Source organism: Melanerpes formicivorus, unplaced genomic scaffold, assembly GCF_026170545.1.
Source record: "Melanerpes formicivorus ecotype bairdi unplaced genomic scaffold, bMelFor1.0.p_v2 SCAF_70, whole genome shotgun sequence".
Taxonomy (NCBI): Eukaryota; Metazoa; Chordata; class Aves; order Piciformes; family Picidae; genus Melanerpes; species Melanerpes formicivorus.
In genome coordinates this window covers 1057605-1077607 of record NW_027142422.1, presented here as the reverse complement: position 1 = coordinate 1077607, position 20003 = coordinate 1057605, and the positions used below count along the sequence as shown (strand labels likewise).

The 20003-nt window shown below is 45.8% G+C and overlaps 1 protein-coding gene across 6 annotated transcripts in view; it reads right to left on the bottom strand.

The window, feature by feature from the left end:
* Positions 1-20003, bottom strand: part of PHLDB2 (pleckstrin homology like domain family B member 2) — a 61944-nt gene that overhangs the window by 37536 nt on the left and 4405 nt on the right. For all 6 annotated transcript variants that reach the window (XM_068163091.1, XM_068163093.1, XM_068163096.1 and 3 more), the window contains 4 exons: positions 15861-15968; positions 9575-10917; positions 2607-2990; positions 190-333 (listed from right to left, as the gene is read on the bottom strand). In XM_068163091.1, coding sequence (XP_068019192.1) covers positions 190-333; positions 2607-2990; positions 9575-10917; positions 15861-15912 — 1923 coding nt within the window. In that variant the 5' untranslated portion in view covers positions 15913-15968. Of the gene's footprint in view, positions 1-189; positions 334-2606; positions 2991-9574; positions 10918-15860; positions 15969-20003 lie in introns of those variants that run through there.

The following is a 20003-nucleotide window of genomic DNA, read 5'->3' as shown; positions in this document are numbered from 1 at the left end:
TCACAGCCCTCTTCCAATCAAGGAAAAATAACTTTCAAAGTAGAAGTCTGCCAGGTCCTTGATTCTGTGCCTAATCCTGGTGAAAAAAACAGCACATGAAGGCTGCATACATCCATGAGTTCCCTTGCTGAACCCATAAGCAGACATACCCAACAAGCAAGACATTTAAAACCAAAACATATTTCATACCTCTCTTGAGGATTCATCCATCTGATCATTCAAATCTTTGATCTTCTGCTCAAGTTCTTCCAAGTTATTCAGTATTGCTATGCGCTCCTCTTCCAGGCGACCGAGTTCCTGCCCTCTTTGCTCATCACTTGCACATTCTGGTATCTGAGTTGCATGTTACATGAAGTTCATTAGAAAAAGAGGTAAGCACTGTCTTTTCCTCCCCTTTTCATATCATGTTCATTTTAGACAAGCACTGCATGCTGGTTTTCAATCTGCTACATATTCCATACCTACTATATTGCTATTTCTCTATTTAGAAGGTATACAAGAGAAATGAATATGATACTTCCAGGCACTGGAAGCAAATACTGCACTTAACAATAAATGCTATTAACTCTACAGGAGTTTATTAAAACCTAGCCTTAGAGACTTCTTTGCATGATGTGCTATTTAGGCTGCAAAAACCCCATTTTTGCTTTCTAAAAATCACATAGAGATGAAGATACTCTCAATGTAAATGTAATGTAAATAAAAGCCAGGAGGTAGGTGAGGACATTTCTGTAACCAGTCAGTAAGATGGGCAGTAGCTACAAAACAAGGACAAAAGTTGGTTCTGCCTCCCCAGTTACCTCTCAGGAAGCAATGCTTAGTGATACTCTGTTTGTTGCCATTTATTTACTGGATAACCGTGCCAAGAATCAAACATTAAGAAAATATCTCTAATCCTGTGTCAGCAAAGATCAAAGAGCATTGAGTTTCAAACGTATTCTTCATGTAACCTGACCCCAGGGGGGCTGCAATCCAATTACGTTGGTAAGGCTGCTCACTCATTGTCCCCAGGCAGAAGGAGAAGTGAGCGGCATGTGCAGCTTCCTGTTAACCCCTGGACCACACAGCCTTGCTCAGCAGAGGGTCAGCTCAGCTGGTGAAGGGCTGCTCTGAGAGAAGGCATTTTACCCCGAGACTTTGAAACAATGAACTGTGCTTCACTGACACAGCTGCTTGTTACTGCTTTTCTCAAGGTTAGGCAGAACACCCTGCACAAGAGTGAATGAACAGCATTCCGTGATTAGCAGTAGTAATTCCAGCAGGAAAGCCTCTTTTTATCAGGTGTCCTGCTGGAATAATGCTAAAACCACATCCTGGATTTCAGTTTCCTGATAAGGATTTAAAATAGGATCTCTGACTTGCACGAAGAAAGCAACAAATGGGAAAGAAATGCAAGACCAAACCAACCTTTAAGGGAAATGCCTTACTACCTTTTCAACCCAGAAAGACCAAGCAAAGCTGGAGTAGCACACCTGGCCCAATGTAATTTCACACCAAAAGATTTCCAGCTCAGCAGGTTTCCAGAGTGATACCCCTTTACAAGGCAAAATGTTTTCCTATCAAACCACACTCTTCTGTATACACACACACACACTTCTAGTGTGTGGTAGGTTGAAACCACAAGTGATTGTAGAGACAAGTTCAGCAGAGGTTAAATACACTTCATGTTGGGCATATAACCATGCTAGAGCTCATACAATGTATAAACAACAGTAAAAAGGAAAAACACAGAAGTATTTCAAAGGTGTGAATTTGTTATACAGAAACCTACTTCCATGGCTTTTCTTGGTCTGAACTATGCTCCTGATTCTAACTCTTGAGCATAGTTATTTACCAGGCTGCCTGTCAGCAGGATTTGCAGCACTGCTGCTCTGGCACACCAACGCCTAGGCACTGACCCAAGAAGATGAAAGGCCCCTGCACCAGACTGGAGGAGGCTGCTGCTGCTGCCTTAGCTGAAGAAAGTTGTTAGGAAGGCTGTTGCTCTGGGGTTTTTTTGAAGGACAATTTCCCTTCAGTAACGAAAAGAGCAGTGTGAAGCACAGAGGAAAGAGCTGCAGCTCAGCGCTGGGTTAGAGGCAAGAGGCTGGCTGCCGCTGCATGCCCCAGGAGAGGCAACAGCTGACCTGACAAGTGGCTCATGTCCAGCTCTGAGGGACAAGACAGGACAGTGCCTCTGGCTCAGGCAACTCCTTTTCAAAGCTCCTGTGCAACTGTTTCAGTTTGCCTATGAGAAAAGCTCCTCTTACAGAAGACAGGAGTCTCAGGTTGGGACAAGACAGCAGAGCATCCCTTCCCTGGTACATGCCAGCATGGCACTAAACCAAGTTCCTGAACCCTCCTTATTTAAGGAGCCATAGTTGATCAAGCAAATCTTTCTCTCCTAGAAAATCTTAAAATTCTGAATTGTACAACCCTCTGAAAAAAACCACCTTCCAGTACCAATAGCTTCCACAAAAATTAATTCATTACTCACTGGCTACTAAGATGAGGTCCAAGATTAATTCTCACACCCCAAGCACAGTAACTGTGGCCCCTGCCCGCACAGCCAGCTCCCAGGGGAGGGCTTCAAGCAGTCAGTCCTGGATTGCACTTGCTTCTCCTACCTTTGGTGTGATGCTCAGGTAGGAGGACTCAGGGGCATCCTTCAGGAAGCTGGGCACGGTGAAGGGTGGAGGCCTGGTGCTCTCCTCAAAGCGGTCGTCAGCCCTCGGCCCTCGTGAGGAGAAGATGGCAGCGGTGCCACGGCTGTGGCTGCTCAGCTCTGAGAAATCCGAGTCGCTGGCTGACGACTTCAGGTGGCCTCTGAACCTCGGCTCCAGATTCATCTGGGAGTCCTCAAACACTGAATCCTCGTCAGACAGCTGAAGTTTTTCGAGTTCTTTGTTAATTTTCTGCACATCAGCAACTGTTGTAGCCGCGGAGGGGTCGCTGTCAGGCTTGGAGTACTCCGCACACAGATTGAGGATTGTCTCCAGCCGCTGCCGCTCCTGGTTTAAAAGCAGAATACTGTCCTAAGTGTCTCATGTCAGCTCAAGTAAAGATGAAGTTTAGTTAATTTGCCCCTTTTTTTTGGAGTGTATCATTAAAGTCCTGTAGTTCCATAGATGCCTCCAGTACTTAGAGCTAATAACCAGATAGTCATCATTACAGTGCAAAATGAAGAATCATCATGTGGAAGAACTACCCAAAAAATTAAAAGCACATCTCACAGACATGAAGAGCTACTTCAATAAGACATCCTCTTACTCATCTTTCAGACATGGAAAGTTTCAGTTTTGTTTATTCAGGCTGCTGCCACCACACTCCATTTCTAGGTACACATGTCCAGTGAGTTCACTGTATAATTCACCGCCTCTCCCACTTCACACTTACACTATACTCCTGCTAAGCTGCAAAACATCGCACACATTTTCCATGAACTCACTCATTCCTGACTCTCTTGGATTTTCTGCTTTACTGACTTTGATTCCCTGGGTTAGGAGAGAATTACTCCATGTTTTGAGCCCGGTTTGGGACCATACACAGAAAAAGAAGGCATTGCATCTAAACCAGAGCATGTCAAAAGCACAGAAGCGAAGGAAATCTTTATTTACCAGTTCACTCCATTTCATATAACATTCCAGACTTGGGAATCTGCCAATTTGATCTAACATGCTTCAAGTTTCTGTGAACATTTCATTTCCAAAGGGTTTCTAAGATCTCTAATGACTTACAAAAAGCATCAGAAAGTTATATTTGATTTTACTGCAGGCATCACTTCCTTACAGGAAGGCAAGATGAAATCATTTCACCTTTTCATTTGTAAGAGACCATGCTTTTACACAATTTTGTGCTTCTTTTGCTAAGTAGAAAACCAATGTAAATACAAAATAGCTTACCATAAGCCTATTGAAAATGCTGCTGGAAAAAAAGACCACTGTGAGAGTTCCATGCTTGGCATTAACACCCGCATTAGCAACCTCATTTCTGATTTCTAGGAAATACTGCTTGGGTTTTAGAAGCATTTAAAAGGAAAGCCAAAAAGCCCCAGCAAGCACTGCAGACATACTCCCTCTCCAAGCTCTATGTGCCGTTACATTTGCAAACAGGGTTGGCAAAATAGCTATTTCTGACACTCCTGTATGCCCAGCAGAAAGCGAAAACAAGGATCAAGCAATGCATTCAGGAAACGCATTGCCTGCCCTTTGCCTGCAGCAAGCCACTGAAGCTGTATCAAAATTCAGCACCCAGCTTTTCATGCAGCTCCCAACAGACTACCCAGCTGTAGACACTACAGGTCCGCATCACCCCGCATCACCCACGGTTAAGCGCTGCGTTTCTGTGCTGGAGAACCCATCTGAACCCATCCATCTCCAACCACTACCCAACCCAGCAAGCACCATGAGGCAGTAATTTTGCCTTTAGGTAACTTATCCCAGGATCCCACTGCAGCTTTGCTCTGAAGCCTCCTGCCACAGCACTGGCAGAGATGAGCCACTGAGATGATAGAGCCTGGGGCAGCTGCAGGGCAGCAATCGCAAGGTTCTGTTTTCCATGAAATGGGTCCAGCACATTCTGTAAACATCCTTTGACCCCATGATCAGCATAACTCCCCAAAGCCTCATTCCTTCCACTGCCAAACCCTAAGCCTCTCCCCTTACCCCTCCAATGCCGCTGTCCTCCCCCTTGCTAAGCCTTTTGGCCATACAACCCAGTTCTGAGCAGTGGCTCTGCTGCGGTGGCTCCCCTCAGCCCTTTCCACCCGAAATGGCTACAGATGGCAAACGTGGCATCGAGACTTGCAGTCTCATCCTTCCCTGCAACAACAGGACATATCAGGTTACTCCAGGCCAAGTTGCTATCCCTTCAATAATAATAGTAGGAAATGACACATTTCAAAGCACAGCTGTTGCTTGTCCCTAGCCAGGTAAGGGGCTCTCACAGCAAGCCTGCTCTTTGCCAAGCAGGCAGAAAAAAGGGGGGGGGGGGGGGGGGGAAAAAAGGGATTATGGTTTCTTTATTTCCCCAACTCTCAGATACTCAAGAAAGCTTAAAAATTGCAGGGAAACCTCTGCCAGCCTCTGAAACATTCCTGATGAGCTTTCAGACACATTACAGAAATACTGATATCTCTCACTTCTATTTTGACCTGCTCGAGGCTTACGGACAGGAAGCTCTGTGGTTATTTTATACGCTCTGTTCCCATCATTTCATTTCAGCCAACTCATCCCAGCTCCAGCACACCTGCATTTAACTGTTTCCAGTGTGTGTTTCTGAGTCAAGGCTAGGAAACCTTGCAATAAGAAGTGCAGAAGCAGTAGCAGGTGGGAAATCCACTCAACATTTTCACAAGAAATGCTGCAGAAGTGACTTGTGATGCTGAAGGCAGCAGAGGGGGAAAAAAAGGTATGCCAAAAGAACAACATTGCTTTAAAATTCACTCCAGTTGGGAAGAAGAGGTGCTGGATCAAATCCTGTAAGCCTTTCAGTGTACTTCCCCATACAATGTCCTTTCTAAGAGACTAAAACATCTCCACGTTTTCTGTGGGTATCTTACCTGCTACAAAAAGAGCTGCACAGGTCTTGTGCACTTTGTGTTTGAGCAGCTTCACTGCTCCTGTCTTTGACAAAGCTATACATCACCTATGGATGGCTGCAGGTGCTGAAGGAGAAGGGTGGGATAAGGGGAAAATAACTCTCCTCTGTTATTAGCCATGACATTAAGTGACATCCCTGGCCCCCTGTAAAGAAAAACATTCCAAAATAGCAGAGTGAAAAACCTCCTAGTTTTTTTAAGCAGCAATCATTTCAGTGATTCCTGGATTTTTTTCAACTGCTGCATTTCACTTACATGAGGTTTACAAACCTGTAGAGGTAAAGCTGTATCTAGATAGTCAAGGCAGAAGCCGGTAAATCAGCTGCAGCAAGTAGGAAGCTTTTTAGGTAAGCAAGATTAGCAACTGGATAAGCCCAGCTTTCATTAAAAATACAAGTGCAGCCTACCCTTTGTGACCAGTGCTAATGAGAATCACAGCTAGTCCCTGCAGCCAGTCCCACTGCCTGCTGAAGAGCCATTCTGCTGCTCGGCTACAAAAGAACAGTACGCTTCCACTGTTGCTCTACAAAACCGCATGGGCAAGCTACCAACCAGCTGCACAGCAAAACCCTGGAGCAGCAGCTACTCAAAGGACGGTGGGGAGGGAGGGAAGAGGCAAAGAGATCAGGTAAGGGAGCAACAGAAAATCCCCAAATGACTTTCTCACAAATACATCCAGTACCACCCAGCCAAGAGGCAGCAGAAGGGTTTCCCTTTCCCTCCTGTGTTTCTATGAGGCTGGTGATTTTGTATCACCCAAGTACTGAGCTGCTTATTTCCAAGCTAGATCGGAGAACAGCTCCCTGTTTTCTCCCTTTGCCCCAGCCTGTACCAGACTCTCACAGCAACCCAAATGATGTTCTCACTTTCAGTCTTTGTTTCACCACAGTCTACAGGACAGTATGGAACTCTGAGAACGTGCTGCGGCTTCGTGTCTGCCGGAGGCAATGCGTGGGCAGCCCTTCGGAGCACAGGGACCTGCATGGAGATGCTCTGCAGAGAGAAGGGTGCAGGGACCAGGCTGGCCCACCTCCTTCTTACCTTCTCAGTACAGACTGGCAAAAGCAGAAGAGGTGAATGGCACAGAGCAGAGCCAGCCTCCAGAGAGCAGCTGGGCAGACAACTTTCTGCAGAATTAGCTCCTGCATCTGCAGGCACACATCCAGCTCATGAGGAAATGCAGCTGGCTTCCAAAAGAAGAACGTTATGCAGATTAGTGCCCTTTGCCCCTGCAGTGCCCACACAGGTGCTCCTTTGCAAATCACACTGAGGGCAGGAGCCTGAAGCCCAGAGCCCCAGTGCAGCACTTAGGTTCTCTACATGAGAATAGGTCTCCTAAAACTTGTTTTTTTTCCTGGCCCATTCTGTTGATTTGTGTAAAACATAGAGCTGCAAAAGTAAAGTCTACCTAATCCACACTTTGCATTATTGAAGATCCCAGAGAAATGTTTTGCAACACAATGAAAATGGAATGTTCCTGCAAGATTACTGAGTTGCCAGTGTTAGCTATATTCTATGGGGGGTTCTTATTCTGTTATATGGCACTTGTCCATTTACCAAACTAAACTAAGCAGCTAATCTCTAACACTGTACTGTCAGATCCTAGCAGTGGGGACAATTGTCTTGATCTAGCCTTTGTCTGCTCGGCTAGGCTTCCTGTAAGGGTTACCTCTTACCCTCACAGGTTGGCTACTTTGTGTTTAAAGGCTCTACAACAAGACACAGAGCCAACACAAATTTCTAAACATATGTAGGAGGCTTTTCCAGGCTGTGTGTGAGATTTACATGAGCTCTGTTAACCACAATTTTATAGCAGCACCCACCTGGAACATTGAAAAAACAAATATTGTAATCTCCTTTTCCCATCACAGGAGCACATTTTACTCCATTGCAATTCAGCAATGCAAACCAGGCACAGGGACATTCTGTATTATTTCCTACTTGCTGAATAAACCCAATGAAATTCAGCATCTTCCTGATTGCAAAAAAAGAGTGGACTACAGAGCAAGCTTCTTGAATGTTATTACTGCTTGTTTGGGCTTTGATAATAAGTCAACTGAAACCTCTCCCGGCACAACTTCTGCACGGAGTAAACCTTCATCAACAAGTGTGTGTTTCCAGATGGGCTGGGGCGGCCGGCCCCTGGAAGGCATCACGCCGATGTCATTTCTAGGCACCTACCACCATCTAGAGGAAGCACGTTGTACTGCCTCACATCCCGCAGCAGAACAAACAACTTCAGCGCTATCCAAATGAACAGGACCCAAACAAAACAGATGGCCTTAATACTTATCTGACTATGCTGTCTGTCTGCGCTGCTCCACCCTGCCCCCACCTCCCCATGTGCTGAAGAGAAAGACTGCCTTTCAGTTCCGGCAAACAGCAGAGTTGGGCTTTGACCTCAGACGGGAAGCAAAAGTGAGATTTCCCTTTGAAAAAGAGTTTAAAGAATTCAGTAGCTAACTGAATATTCTTAGATGACAGTGATACTTTTCCCCTTGTTTAAATGGCTCCTGGGCTTAGCTTCAGCAGTGGCTAAGTCTGATTTCCACTCCTGCAAGGCTTGTACAAACATTCCCCTGCCGAGAGGCAGCGTCCGGTCAGCTGGCTTGCAGAGGAAGCAGAAGCAGATTGTGACCCACCAGTAGAACAGGAGCAGCACCAGGGTTCAGCTAGCTGGGGTGAGCCCAGCCATAGAAGGCAAGTCAAAAGAGAGGTAGAAACACCAAATCCTACAGAAGTGTGTCTGTTTGACACGTGGGAACACATTAAAATCTGGACATTTAAATCATTCAGAAAAAAAACCCAAACCAAACCCCAAAACTCCTAAAATAGATATTTGCACTACTTGGACCTTTTTTCCTTCTTCTTTTTTTTTGTGGTTTTTTTTATTAGTTCTCCCACTATTTCTTTGGACAAAGCCAGCAGGTTAGATGGTTTCACAGTGGGAGCTCAAATTGCAAACTTCCAGAGGAGCCTGTATCACTTCAGAAGCAAACGAAGCACAAATAAAAGTCACAGAATAATTTGTATAGGAAAGAAAGAAAGAAAAGGAAAAAAGAAAGTAAATAGAAGAGGCCAAGGGCAGATCCCAGGTCAAATTACAATGTGTGCATAGATTTTACTGTTAAGAGAGAATCTGTTATGAGCAGCAGCTACCAAACACAACACCCCAAAAGCAGCCTGTGCCGGCAGGATAGCTACCGGGGCAGTGCTGGTGCTAACAACCACACTCAACACTTCCTATCTGGACGGGAGAGCAGCCTAATCCTCTAAAGTGGAGGATTATGTTCATGATGTTCTCCAAGTAGTACTGCAGTTTTCTTCTGCCTGCCTTGCTTCAAACACACAGTATGGAAGAGTCTGACCCTAGTGCACAAGGCACTTTACTGCACAGAAAGTTCCTATCTCAGATTTGAGACTCAGCAAACACAAGCCAGCCCATCTAATGACCCTGGCTCCCATACCGACAGCAAAATCAGTGCAGTATGAATGCACTGTAACAGGGCCAGGGACTCTTGTAGCCACTGAGAAAATGCTTTTAGGAAACACTATGCATCCTTGCAGAGACAATCTGAATAAGCAGCTGTTTCAACCACCTTTGTGTGTTCTGAAGCCCTTTTTGTTTCCTACTCAAAGGTTGCTTCAGTACATTACATTTCACTACCAAGTTTAATATGCACTGCTGGATCCCTGCAGTGCAATTTGTGTGTTTTATGTACACAGACATTTTAACTGAGCCCACAGGATGACTGAACACAACTGCCACGGTTTCCAACATTTCTCTGAGCTGGCTGAATGGTACTGTCACTCTGCGCTGTTACAGCAGCAAGCTATTTCAGCCTTAGCTTCAGGGACTGAGATAACAAACCAGGCCCCTGAAGAAGGCAACACCTGAACTGAAAACATGGCAGCTCCTGCTTGGCTGTACCCTCCTGATGGGATGGGCACTTTGTAAGCCCTAACTGCCAGGAAAAACTGAAGAGGAGAAGTTACCAGCCGTTCCATCTCCTGCTCCCGAAGCCGCTCCTCCCTCTGCCTCCTGTGATAGTCCATGAGGTCTTCTCTGCCTGAGATGGAGCTGATGCTGCTCTTCCGCTCCCGCATGGAGCTCTGCATGGAGTTTGGCGTCTGCCTGTAGCTCTCCAGATCCGGGTCATCCAGTTCCACAGAACTGGTGGAAAGGTTTCCCCGGACAGAGAAGGACCTGTCAAAATCCACTGGGGAGAAAGAACTACTGGGGCTTGTTCCTGAGAGCCCAAGTCTATCAAAATCCTCAGGCAGATAGGGGGGAGAAGGGGCTAAAAGCATTTTTTTAGCTACCCGAGGGCTTGCAGGGACACTGAGGGTGGAGCTAACGTAGGGATTGTTCCCAGAGCCAGAGTTTGTGTGTGGGGAAACCCCTGAGCTGCAGGAAGAAAAATTCAGGTAATTATCAGCATCTAAAGCATTCTGAGGTAGATCTTTTTCTCCAAGTTTTTTCCTTTTAGTGTTACCCAGAGAGCTTCTGGGGGGCAAACTTAATGGCACCAGCTGGCTTTCTGTTGGTCTATAAAGTCTGGGTAGGGAGCGACTGTACATTCCCATATGGCTTAGAGATCCACCAGAGTACTTCCTAGGCCGGGAACTCAGAGTCTCCATCACCTCCTTCTGCTTAACTGGCTTTATGTGAGGGGGCAGGCTGTCAACATTCATCCTCCTGCCTTGCTTTGGGCTGGAAGGCATGCTGGCCGCCCCTGAATTGCTAGCAGGTGAAAGCATCAGCTCGTTCCCTGAGCTTCCATTCCACATGGTCAGAAGAGAGCCTGAGATCTTCTTTGTCTCCAGCATTCCTGGGAAGTAAACGTTGTCATAGGACTTGTTTTTCTGGCTGTACTTTGAGTAGTGGAACTTATCCATGTGTCCAAGGGACTTCTCATTTTCTCTGCTGGCATGAATATCAAAGTCTGTCCTTCCTAAGCTGTACCCACTGAGGGATGGAGATGTGCCTGACAGAGAGCCCAAATGCTTCACAGAGATGCTTTTGTCTGGGAGATAAGGGCTTTCACAGGCAAACTGCTTCCCTCCTTGAATTTTGCTAATAGAATGTATACTTTTGACACTGGAGGAAGAATTAGGTTTAACTGGTATGGGTTGTGAAAGGGTTAAATAGGAGCCAGCATAGTCCCCATTTGTTTTAAATTTGAGGCTTGATGAGTATTTCTTCGTGCTGAGGTTTTCCATAATATCCTGAAGACCGTTTTCAAGGGAATTTGCCACAGAACCCTTCCCCAGACCAGCACTTTGTAATTCCATCTGGTTTTGTGTGTGGCTGTATTCTGCCATAATCTTACTGGAATCTGTGAGGATGAGAAAACAAGGGAGAAAAAAAAATACTTTTAGCAAGTAGCCTCTTGTGTGTGCATGCCTATGTATTACCTTTGAAAGCCCCTTTGGGTAGTAAGTGCTGAGCTTATAGTGTCCCAGATCATGAAGCAAAGGAAAGGACTCAATTTGCCATCTCTGTTTTTGCAAAAGATGGGAGACCAAGAAAGAAAGAGTGGAGGGACATCACCAAACTCATAGTTGTTGCTACAAATCAGCAGCACAGTTGGAAAGAGGCTACTCTTAGGTTACTATCCACTGTAGTAGCCTGGAGCTCAGCCTCCACAATCCTGAGTCTCTTGAGATGTCCATGAAGGAAGCATCAGTGTCCTGATATTTCACAGTGGAGGCTGTGAGGTGCAGACAGAAGACACAAAGCAGACAGCAGAGGAAAGAACTGAACACAGCTCTCCCAGAGCTCAGGATACAGAACATAATCACAGTCTCACAGTATAACTAAGGTTGGAAGAGACCTCGAGGATCATCGAGTCCAACCTATCAACACAGACCCCATGACTAGACCATGGCACCAAGTGCCACGTCCAATATCCTCTTGAGCACCTCCAGGGATGGTGACTCCACCACCTCCCTGGGCAGCACATTCCAATGACAAACGACTCACTTGGTGAAGAACTTTCTCCTCACCTCAAGTCTAAACCTCCCCTGGCACAGCTTGAGACTGTGTCCCCTTGTTCTGGTGCTGATTGCCTGGGAGAAGAGACCAACCCCCTTCTGGCTACAACCACCTTTCAGGTAGTTGTAGAGGGCAATGAGGTCTCCCCTGAGCCTTCTCTTCTCCAGGCTAAACAATCCCAGCTCAGATACAGAAGATACAGAAGGAGAAGAACTGGCCTCAAGTTCTGCCAGAGAAGGTTTAGGTTGGATATCAGGAAAATGTCTTTGCAGAAAGTGTGGTCAGGCACTGGCACAGGCTGCCCAGGGAGATGGTGGAGTCACCATCCCCGGAGGTGTTCAAGAAACCTGTGCCCATGGCACTTTGGGACATGGTTTAATGGCCAATGGGATGTTAGGCAGATGGTCAGATTCAATGATCTTAAAGGGCTTTTCCAAGCAAAATTATTCTGTATTCTAAGCTACTGCTCTGCACCACCTCCTCTTTCAACCTGTGCAGCTAGTGCAGCTGAGCCCAAGTGAGCTCAGTTTCAAAGCTAAGTAGGAGTTTGTCACTTTTCTGCTTCTCTGTGGACTGTTCTGCAAAGCTTCACTGAAAAGTACAAAACTGAGGCCCATTTCTCAAGTTGTCTCAGCTCTGTGCTCTTAAAATCTAAAGCTGTAACTACATGTGCAAAGGACACTTCAGTTAAAAGATAGCCTTAAAGTATAGTGCTGGGCTCCATGTCTTCATTCAAAAGAGCAATGAAGACACATGACCATTAAAAATACTGACAGGGATTTAAGGTTCTAGACTCTAATGCTTGCTTGTCTTCTGGAAGAGGACACTGACCAAAAAGCCTTTGCTGTGGTGGATACATCAAACTCCAGCCTAGACTTTTGAGCACCACTTTGCCAAAAGCAAAGAGAGGAATTCAGCTTCTGACAGCATCAATCACTGCAGGAGGTAAACAGGACCCCCAGCAGGCTTGCACTTGCAGACCTCAGCTGATGTAGAAATGGCACCATTAGCATTTGCAGCAGCTCCCCGGGTGTGCTAGGCTGTGCTTTGAACTGATAAAGCACTCTCAGTGTCAGTTCCTGCAGTGCCAGCCAGTGCTCCTTCTGCAAACAAGGGTCAAGTCTGGGATTCACGCTCGGCTCAGTAAGATTTCACCTGTAACTCCAATCATCTTGTGAGAAATCCAACCTCAGCTTCCCAGGCAGCCTCGACAGGAAACCCTAACATCCAAATGTGTCAAGCGCCTTTAAAATCCTCAGAGGCAATACTCTAATCCTCTTCCAAGTACCACTTCAGATAAGGACACAACATTTGGATTCCCAACCCCCACCAGAGCTGATATGACCCAGTTTCATTGAGCATCACTGGGTTCAGCTATCTAGTGCAAGGGGGCAAAGATTCTTTGAGTGGCTACTTGCTTCTGGGACTTTCCTGGCTCAGAAGGTGAAAAAAACAACCTGGAATTCATTACTGCCCAGGGCACTGCTCACTAAACCTCTGCTGCACAGGCTGCTTCTGCACAAACTCTGGTGAGCACTTCACAACACACTCTCCCCAGTTCTTAAGGCCCAAACTGGTAACTTCAGTGATGGTTGCCTGTCTTCTCAATCATGTAACTGAACAGGCAGAAGATAAAAGGGAGTCAGTGTTCCCAGGGACAGAGAGGGAACAGGACACAGGACAGATGATGAAGTCAAAATGAAACCCTCCTGAGCATACTGGCCCTGGCTAAGCATGTGTTAATTAAAGCTCTGGCAGTGGCCAAACACATTAACTTACAGCTTCAAAAGTATGCCTCAGGTTTACTTCTACACAGAATTTAATGGTTTTATGCTGATCATGAACTGTATTTGCTGTAATTTTAACACAACTATTTAAGTTGCCTTTGAACCAGTAAGTTCACAGAGCTCTCCCCATCAGACCATCAGCACTGTGAGCACTGAATCCACTGCTCCTCACATTTGACAATTGACTTTGCATTTTTTAGCTGTTTTTCCCCCATTTTTGATTGACAGCTATGGTGGAGCTCAAATGAACAGCAGGAGGAACATAACCCACAACATTCAACAGAACTCTTGTTGGGACAAGGGAAAAGCACCTGGAAAAGAGCAGGCATTCATCATATTAATGGTCTTATAAGGAAGAAGAGGATGTAAAGGTTATTTAAGAGCAGAGACATAAAGCACAATGTATATGCCTTGTATACTTTGCTTGTGGAACACATCCTAATTTATGGCCTCGTCTCTTCCTCCTTCCCTCTTCCAATTCTCTCTTGAAAGCTCATCTCATATCAAAACTGTACTGTCCAAAGCCTAACTACCATACAGCTGAAGTTCAGATGCTTTGCATGAAATCCACTGTTTCCTATAGCAATAGCTTAGCAGACACATTAATAGGACATTAGTAATTGTTTATTACTCCCTTGCAACACCAGTGGGGCACATTTAATCCTACAGACTGGATGCTGTTGCCAAAGAACAGGTTAAGTCATGGAAACTTTCAGGCCTGTTCACCACAGCAATGAAGGGTTCATTGTACTTGGATTCCAAATAAGTACAGGAAGAAAAGGTCACAGTACCTTCCTGTAGTCACAGAATCACAGCACTCTTTCTGTTGTAAAAACTCTTAAGATCAGCCAGTCCAACCATTATCTAACTCTACCAAGTCTGATGCTAAACCACATGCCTCAGCACCACATCTATAAAGCCTTAAATCCTGCCTAGGTGCAAATGGCTTCACCACTTCCAGATTCGATGTCACCACGGTACAAACACCTCCATGCACAATGTTACTGGCTTGATGTCAGCTGTATGTCAGTTGTATGAGGAAAGGCTAAAGGAGCTGGGGTTGTTCGGCCTGCAGGAGACTTAGAGGAGACCTTATCACTCTCTACCACTACTTAAAAGGAAGTTGTATTCAGGTGGGGGTCAGGCTCTTCTCCCAGGCAACTTGTGACAGGACAAGAGGGCATGGTATGAAGCTGCACCAGGGGAGGTTTTAGGTTGGATATTAGGAAGCACTTCCTCACAGAAAGGCTGATTGGGCACTGGGATGTGCTGCCCAGGGAGGTGGTGGAGTGGCCATCACTGGAGGTCTTTAAGAAAAGATTGGATGTGGCACTTGGTGCCATGGTTTAGCTGATGGTGTGGTGTTAGGTCATAGGCTGGACTTGATCATCTCCGAGGTTTTTTCCAGCCTTAAGAAGTCTGTGACACTGTGTGTGGATTTACACACCAGCTGTAACAGCAAACAGATCTTCTGCAGGCAACAGTTGCACCTGAGCTCCTTTTCCTGAGCTATTTGCTTTGATTTACTAAAGAATCATGGGATTGTTTTGGTTGGAAAATAACTCCAAGATCATCAAGTCCAGCCATCAACATAAGACCACCATGGCCATTAAACCATGTCCCTAAGTGCTATGTCCACACAGCTCTGTTTAGGGAGATGCAATGGAGATTTTAATGATTTTAACTGGGCTTTTTGTTTGTGTGTTTGTTTCAGTTATACCAAGGGAACTGTTCATGTTAGATCAGTCCCAGACTAAAACTTCAGTCCAGCTGGTGTATAAAAATCACAGATGCATGGATTCAACTTCCTTCTGCTACACTTTGTGGCAGTTCTGTGTTTTCAGTCCTGGCCTGCAGTCACACAGTTAAATCCCAACTGGACAGCAGCATGTCTCTAACAGGACCATAACTGCTTCCCACAGAGCAGATCTTGTTTATTTTGTTTATTTTTAGGGTCATGTCTGGGAAGAAAGATGCATTGCACACCCAGGCTGAGGCCTGCCTTGGGTGCTGCTGTAGGGACTGAGGCTGGGACTGAAGGTGCTGTGCCCTGATCCCTCCTGCGTGCATCTCAGCCCCGCTGCACCGTACGCAGCTCATCTGCTTAGCAAAGCATCTGCTGCCTGCAGCTAGACACAAGGAAATGCTTCCATTTTTATATTCTCTTCTCCACACACACCCCCCTCCCTCCACTTCATTCCTTTTCTTCCTTTTCCACATTGTTTAGCTGGGGGGGGTCACTGATATCTGTTCCACCCAGGCATGAAGCTGATGGGGGAGGGCTGGATGTCTGCAGAGTATCCAGCTGTGGCCTTATTTTGGCTGGTAAATGGAGCTAGACATGGAATAAGAATAGAGCACTGATCTTATCCATGTGTCAGGAGGCTTAAAGGGCCAAAATCAGTAACAAATTCTGGAAGATCTCAGTACATTTACCCCCAAAAAAAAAACCAAAACCAACCAAAAACCCCAAACAAACCAATTATTGATTGATTACCTGATCCAGCATTCTGAAAGGAGAGGTTACTTCTGTTTGGCATCATATTCATCTTCTACAGGATGGTTAAAACAACGCTCATTTGCATGAACCACATAAATTTGGGACCTGCAAAGCAAGTAACAACAACAACAAAAAAATATGTCAAGAAGTGTACTCTGAGAACATTCTTCAAGTGCATAATGTAGACCAAAATTGGCTTTTCTTAAGGTAAAATTTCCAAAGCCAACTCAAAAGTAAATGTTCAAAGATATTTGGAGAGGGTGATGTTTAATATGAAAACTGAAACGAGAATGAATCTGCAGTTGGCTTTTCTCAGTTTACAAGTTCCTATGATTTGCCACTCAGGTGTTATCTACAGTCCTGGCTGCATGCAGGCAGCTACCAGCCACAGACCCTGAGTTTTGTCTGAGATTCTGTGGCTTCCCTAAGAGATCATCAGCAAGATTAGTGTCTTTGAAAGCCCACAGGCCAATTTCAGCCCCCACAACACCAGCATCCTGCAATCACAAAAGAAACCTAGAAAAACCAGGTACATGACCCAAAACACAGAAGGTGCTTTGGCACTGAGTGATTTCTGAGGTTCCCAAGAAGGCAGCCTAGGAAAGCAAAGAGATTCTTTACAGTTTGCTTTAGAAAATGATTGTTTTAAACAAATGATGCACTACAGGAGAGGCTTGGCTCAGAAGAAATGCCAAAATTCAATCCCAGCCACTAAAGACTAAAATTAAACCTAACTCCAAGCAGAAGTTCCCTAGTGAGCTGCTCTATTAAAAGGCTGGCTTGTTCTTTTTAGGCACACATCTGCTTTTAAAAGGTCGACAAAAAAGCTTTTAAACAAAATTTGCATCGAGTGACAAAATTAATGGTGACCATCTGCAGGTCCTCTGGGCTTTAACTGGGAATAAGCAAATAGAAAGGCAGCAGAAAAACAAGTGAAGAATGGAGACAGATGTCTGGGGCTGTCTAGAGACCAGCCACCTATTTAATTAACTGCAGTCATCGCGACCACAGCGCTTCAGGTCTCTGCTGCGCAGACTTCTCGTGCCATGCTCTTGCACATCATTCACCAGGGAGGCCAGCCCTAGGAGAAGGGAGCTGGCTTGCTAATCCCTGCAGAGTGAAGCTCCTTCACCATCATGCCAGGCTTCTACCTCACCTGCTTCCCCAGGGTGTTCTCCCATGGGAGGCCAGACCCTGCCTCTCCTCTCTTCTCACCCTGTAAATCCCCTGCACTGATCTCACCTGGCAGTGCTTTCTCTTCCTCTGCAGTGGTCTTTCCTCACTCCTAAAAGAGAGTTTCCAACCCTTTGGGCATCTCTCCCCTCCTCACAGTGAGAGGTGGGCTTCACCCTGACAGCTTCCTCCAACAGCAGGTGAGCTACTGTTCCCTGATAATAGCACTGCTCTCCAAGGAGCCAGGGTAGGAAGGAGACCTCCAGAGCACTGCACCTCCTGTGGGGACTCAATCACCACATCTTGCCTCTCCAGCACCACAGGGCTGAAGTTCTCCAGAGCAAGTGGTGGGAAACAGCTTGGACAGAAGGCAGATTTTCAACCCAAGTTTCATGCTCAACAGGTTATTTTGCTGACATGAAACATTTACCATACCCCCACTGCATCTTCCACCCCATGGAGATACTCCTTCCCTAATTCTTTACAGCTTGCCTTGCATCCTCCAGACCCAAAATTTGTACAGCAATCAGACACTTCCCCTGCTAGGAGTGGGGCTGGGGACCACAGACCCCTAGGCAGGGCTGCAGCCAACAGGCTACTAAACTCAGCAAGAGTTAACAGTGGCTTTCTCACCTGCCCAGCTGCCTCTCTGCCTCCTGCCTGCCTATGAAATGTGAAGGACTCAGACAGAAGACCTGCTCAAACTGCTGCCACATTACCACCTTTGCATATTGCTTGTGTGACCTCCATATTGCACTTCAAGCTCAGAGCTCCCCAGAAAAGAAACAAAAATTCCTGTCTGCAGGACATGTTCCACCTGCCACAGAAAACTAGTGACTCTCAGTATTTCACACTGCTCTGTAACAGAAGCATAACCACCTCATCAAACAGGAAACCAAAATGCAGACAACTTGGGATTAAAAAGACAGAAGAAAGGGTTGCTTTAAAAGGAAGGAAAACACATGATTTGATTCCCTGTCTCTCTGACATTGCTGCTTTAGGGTTAAAATCAGTGGTAAGATCACCCCAAACCCCCATCCTTTCTATCTCATGAGGTGATGGCTACCACTTAATCATTGTAACAAACATTAAGGAGAGAACATCTGGGAGGGAAGGGTTTCTGTGTAATTGAAAACTCAATCAAATTAATTTAGGTAAATATCTGGATTTGCTAGTAGCTGAAGGTGTCTTTTTTTTTAAGGTTAAATATTCATATGGTTTCAGTTCAGGTTTGAGAACTCATTGCACAGCTCTTTTCTTACTGGATGGAAGATCAGAGAACTGGTCACCTAGCAATAACTGGATTTTGTAGGAGGAAAAGCTTTCTAAGGCTCTGTGAGCATAAACAAGAGACAATTAATGAATTAATGAGCTAAGCAAATGAACAGCTCAAAATCCACAGCCTATCTGGTCTCATCAAATGATATTCTTCCAGATGAGGGCTGTGCAGGGCCTCAGAGTCAGTGAGGTTGACTCTTGTTACAGAGCAGACGTGCACTCTGCCTTGGCTGGAAGAAAGCAAAATGATTTCATCTGGGATTTATAAAGTCATCTGAAGTGAATGTATACAGCATTACCAATCATGCTTCATCTCCACAGTGCCCAGGCCAAATTAAGTTTTGTTTCACTAACGACCAGAAGAAAGAGTGATTCATGGCTCAAGCGGGCGGCGAGACAAAGGATTCCAAAAGCAAGAGGAAAAACTCCTGTCCCTTGGTGGAGGAGCCTGCAGGTCACCCCAGACACAAGGTACAACTCTATCCAGCATTAGCCACAGACTTAGTGTGATCTCAGCACGTACTTACTTGCTCCTTCCTCTACTTCTGCCAGGGCTGGCACCATCTCCCCCTTTAACACCTACTTTGCTCTGACATTGTCAGCCCAGTGGATTGCAACGCCCCAGACACTACTAAAGTGCTCCTCTGGCTGAAAATAAACAGTCACTGCTAAAACAGAGGGCTTGCATCTGGTCATCTCTCCTTTAAGGCTTTTCTGCTTTTCACTGTTTCTTCATTTTCAGTTTCTCACAAAACATGACCAGTGGCTCCTGGAAGCTCCCATCCTGCCTGTCCTGCCCCTGACACCACTCTCTCCTGCCCCTGACACCACTCACCAGAATCTCCTACTGCAGTGTGCAGCCACCCAGTGACAAGGGATGAAACCCCACGTGGTGGAGAGTGAGGACAAAGCCCCATCACTGTCACCATCACCAGAGTTTTATTTGCTCTGAAACAAGAACGTTTTCAACTTACTAGGGTCTCTTTGCACTGTTCCAATAAAACACACACTGTTTTGGAAACAGGAGAGCCCTAGGTTTTTACACCCCCAGCAGCATTCGGTGAGTGAGTGCTGATGGCCTCTGTGCCTGGAGACTGAACTTTCCCACGGCACTGCACACCTACGTGCATAAATGGGCTGCTCCATACCAAACTGATTTACCTTTTCCTGCATCATCCGAGGACAATGTACTTGCTCCTGATTAAATCAAGCCCATTATTTCCACCTGAGTTACTCTGCTTATTTACAAACAAAAGTCTTGATAGGCTTAAACTGATGGGAAAGTAAAACTTCCTGAGATCTGTAGTTTACCTCCAAAACCACTTAAGTGCAAAACCATCTTTCCCCAGACGCTTAAAGCCTACTGACTGACTGGAACAACATATTCACAGAAAGGCATCTGCATAATTTAGTGGAGATTCTGTACCCATAAACTAGCATCCTTAAGAGAAAACACAGACATCTCTGCCAAAACCCAAGCAACTTGGCAAGGCTGTTACCTAAAGGTCACCTTAAACATCCTTCATTTCCTCCTCCTCTTCCCCAGCAACACAACGTATCAGACCCTAAGCTGCAGCTCATTTCCTGCCAGCTTAGCCCTAAAGTCTGCCCAGTCCTTGGCTTTTCACCACATAGGTGCTGCAACACCGTGATCCCAGCGGTGCAAGCGAGCAGAGGGTCCGACTAGGG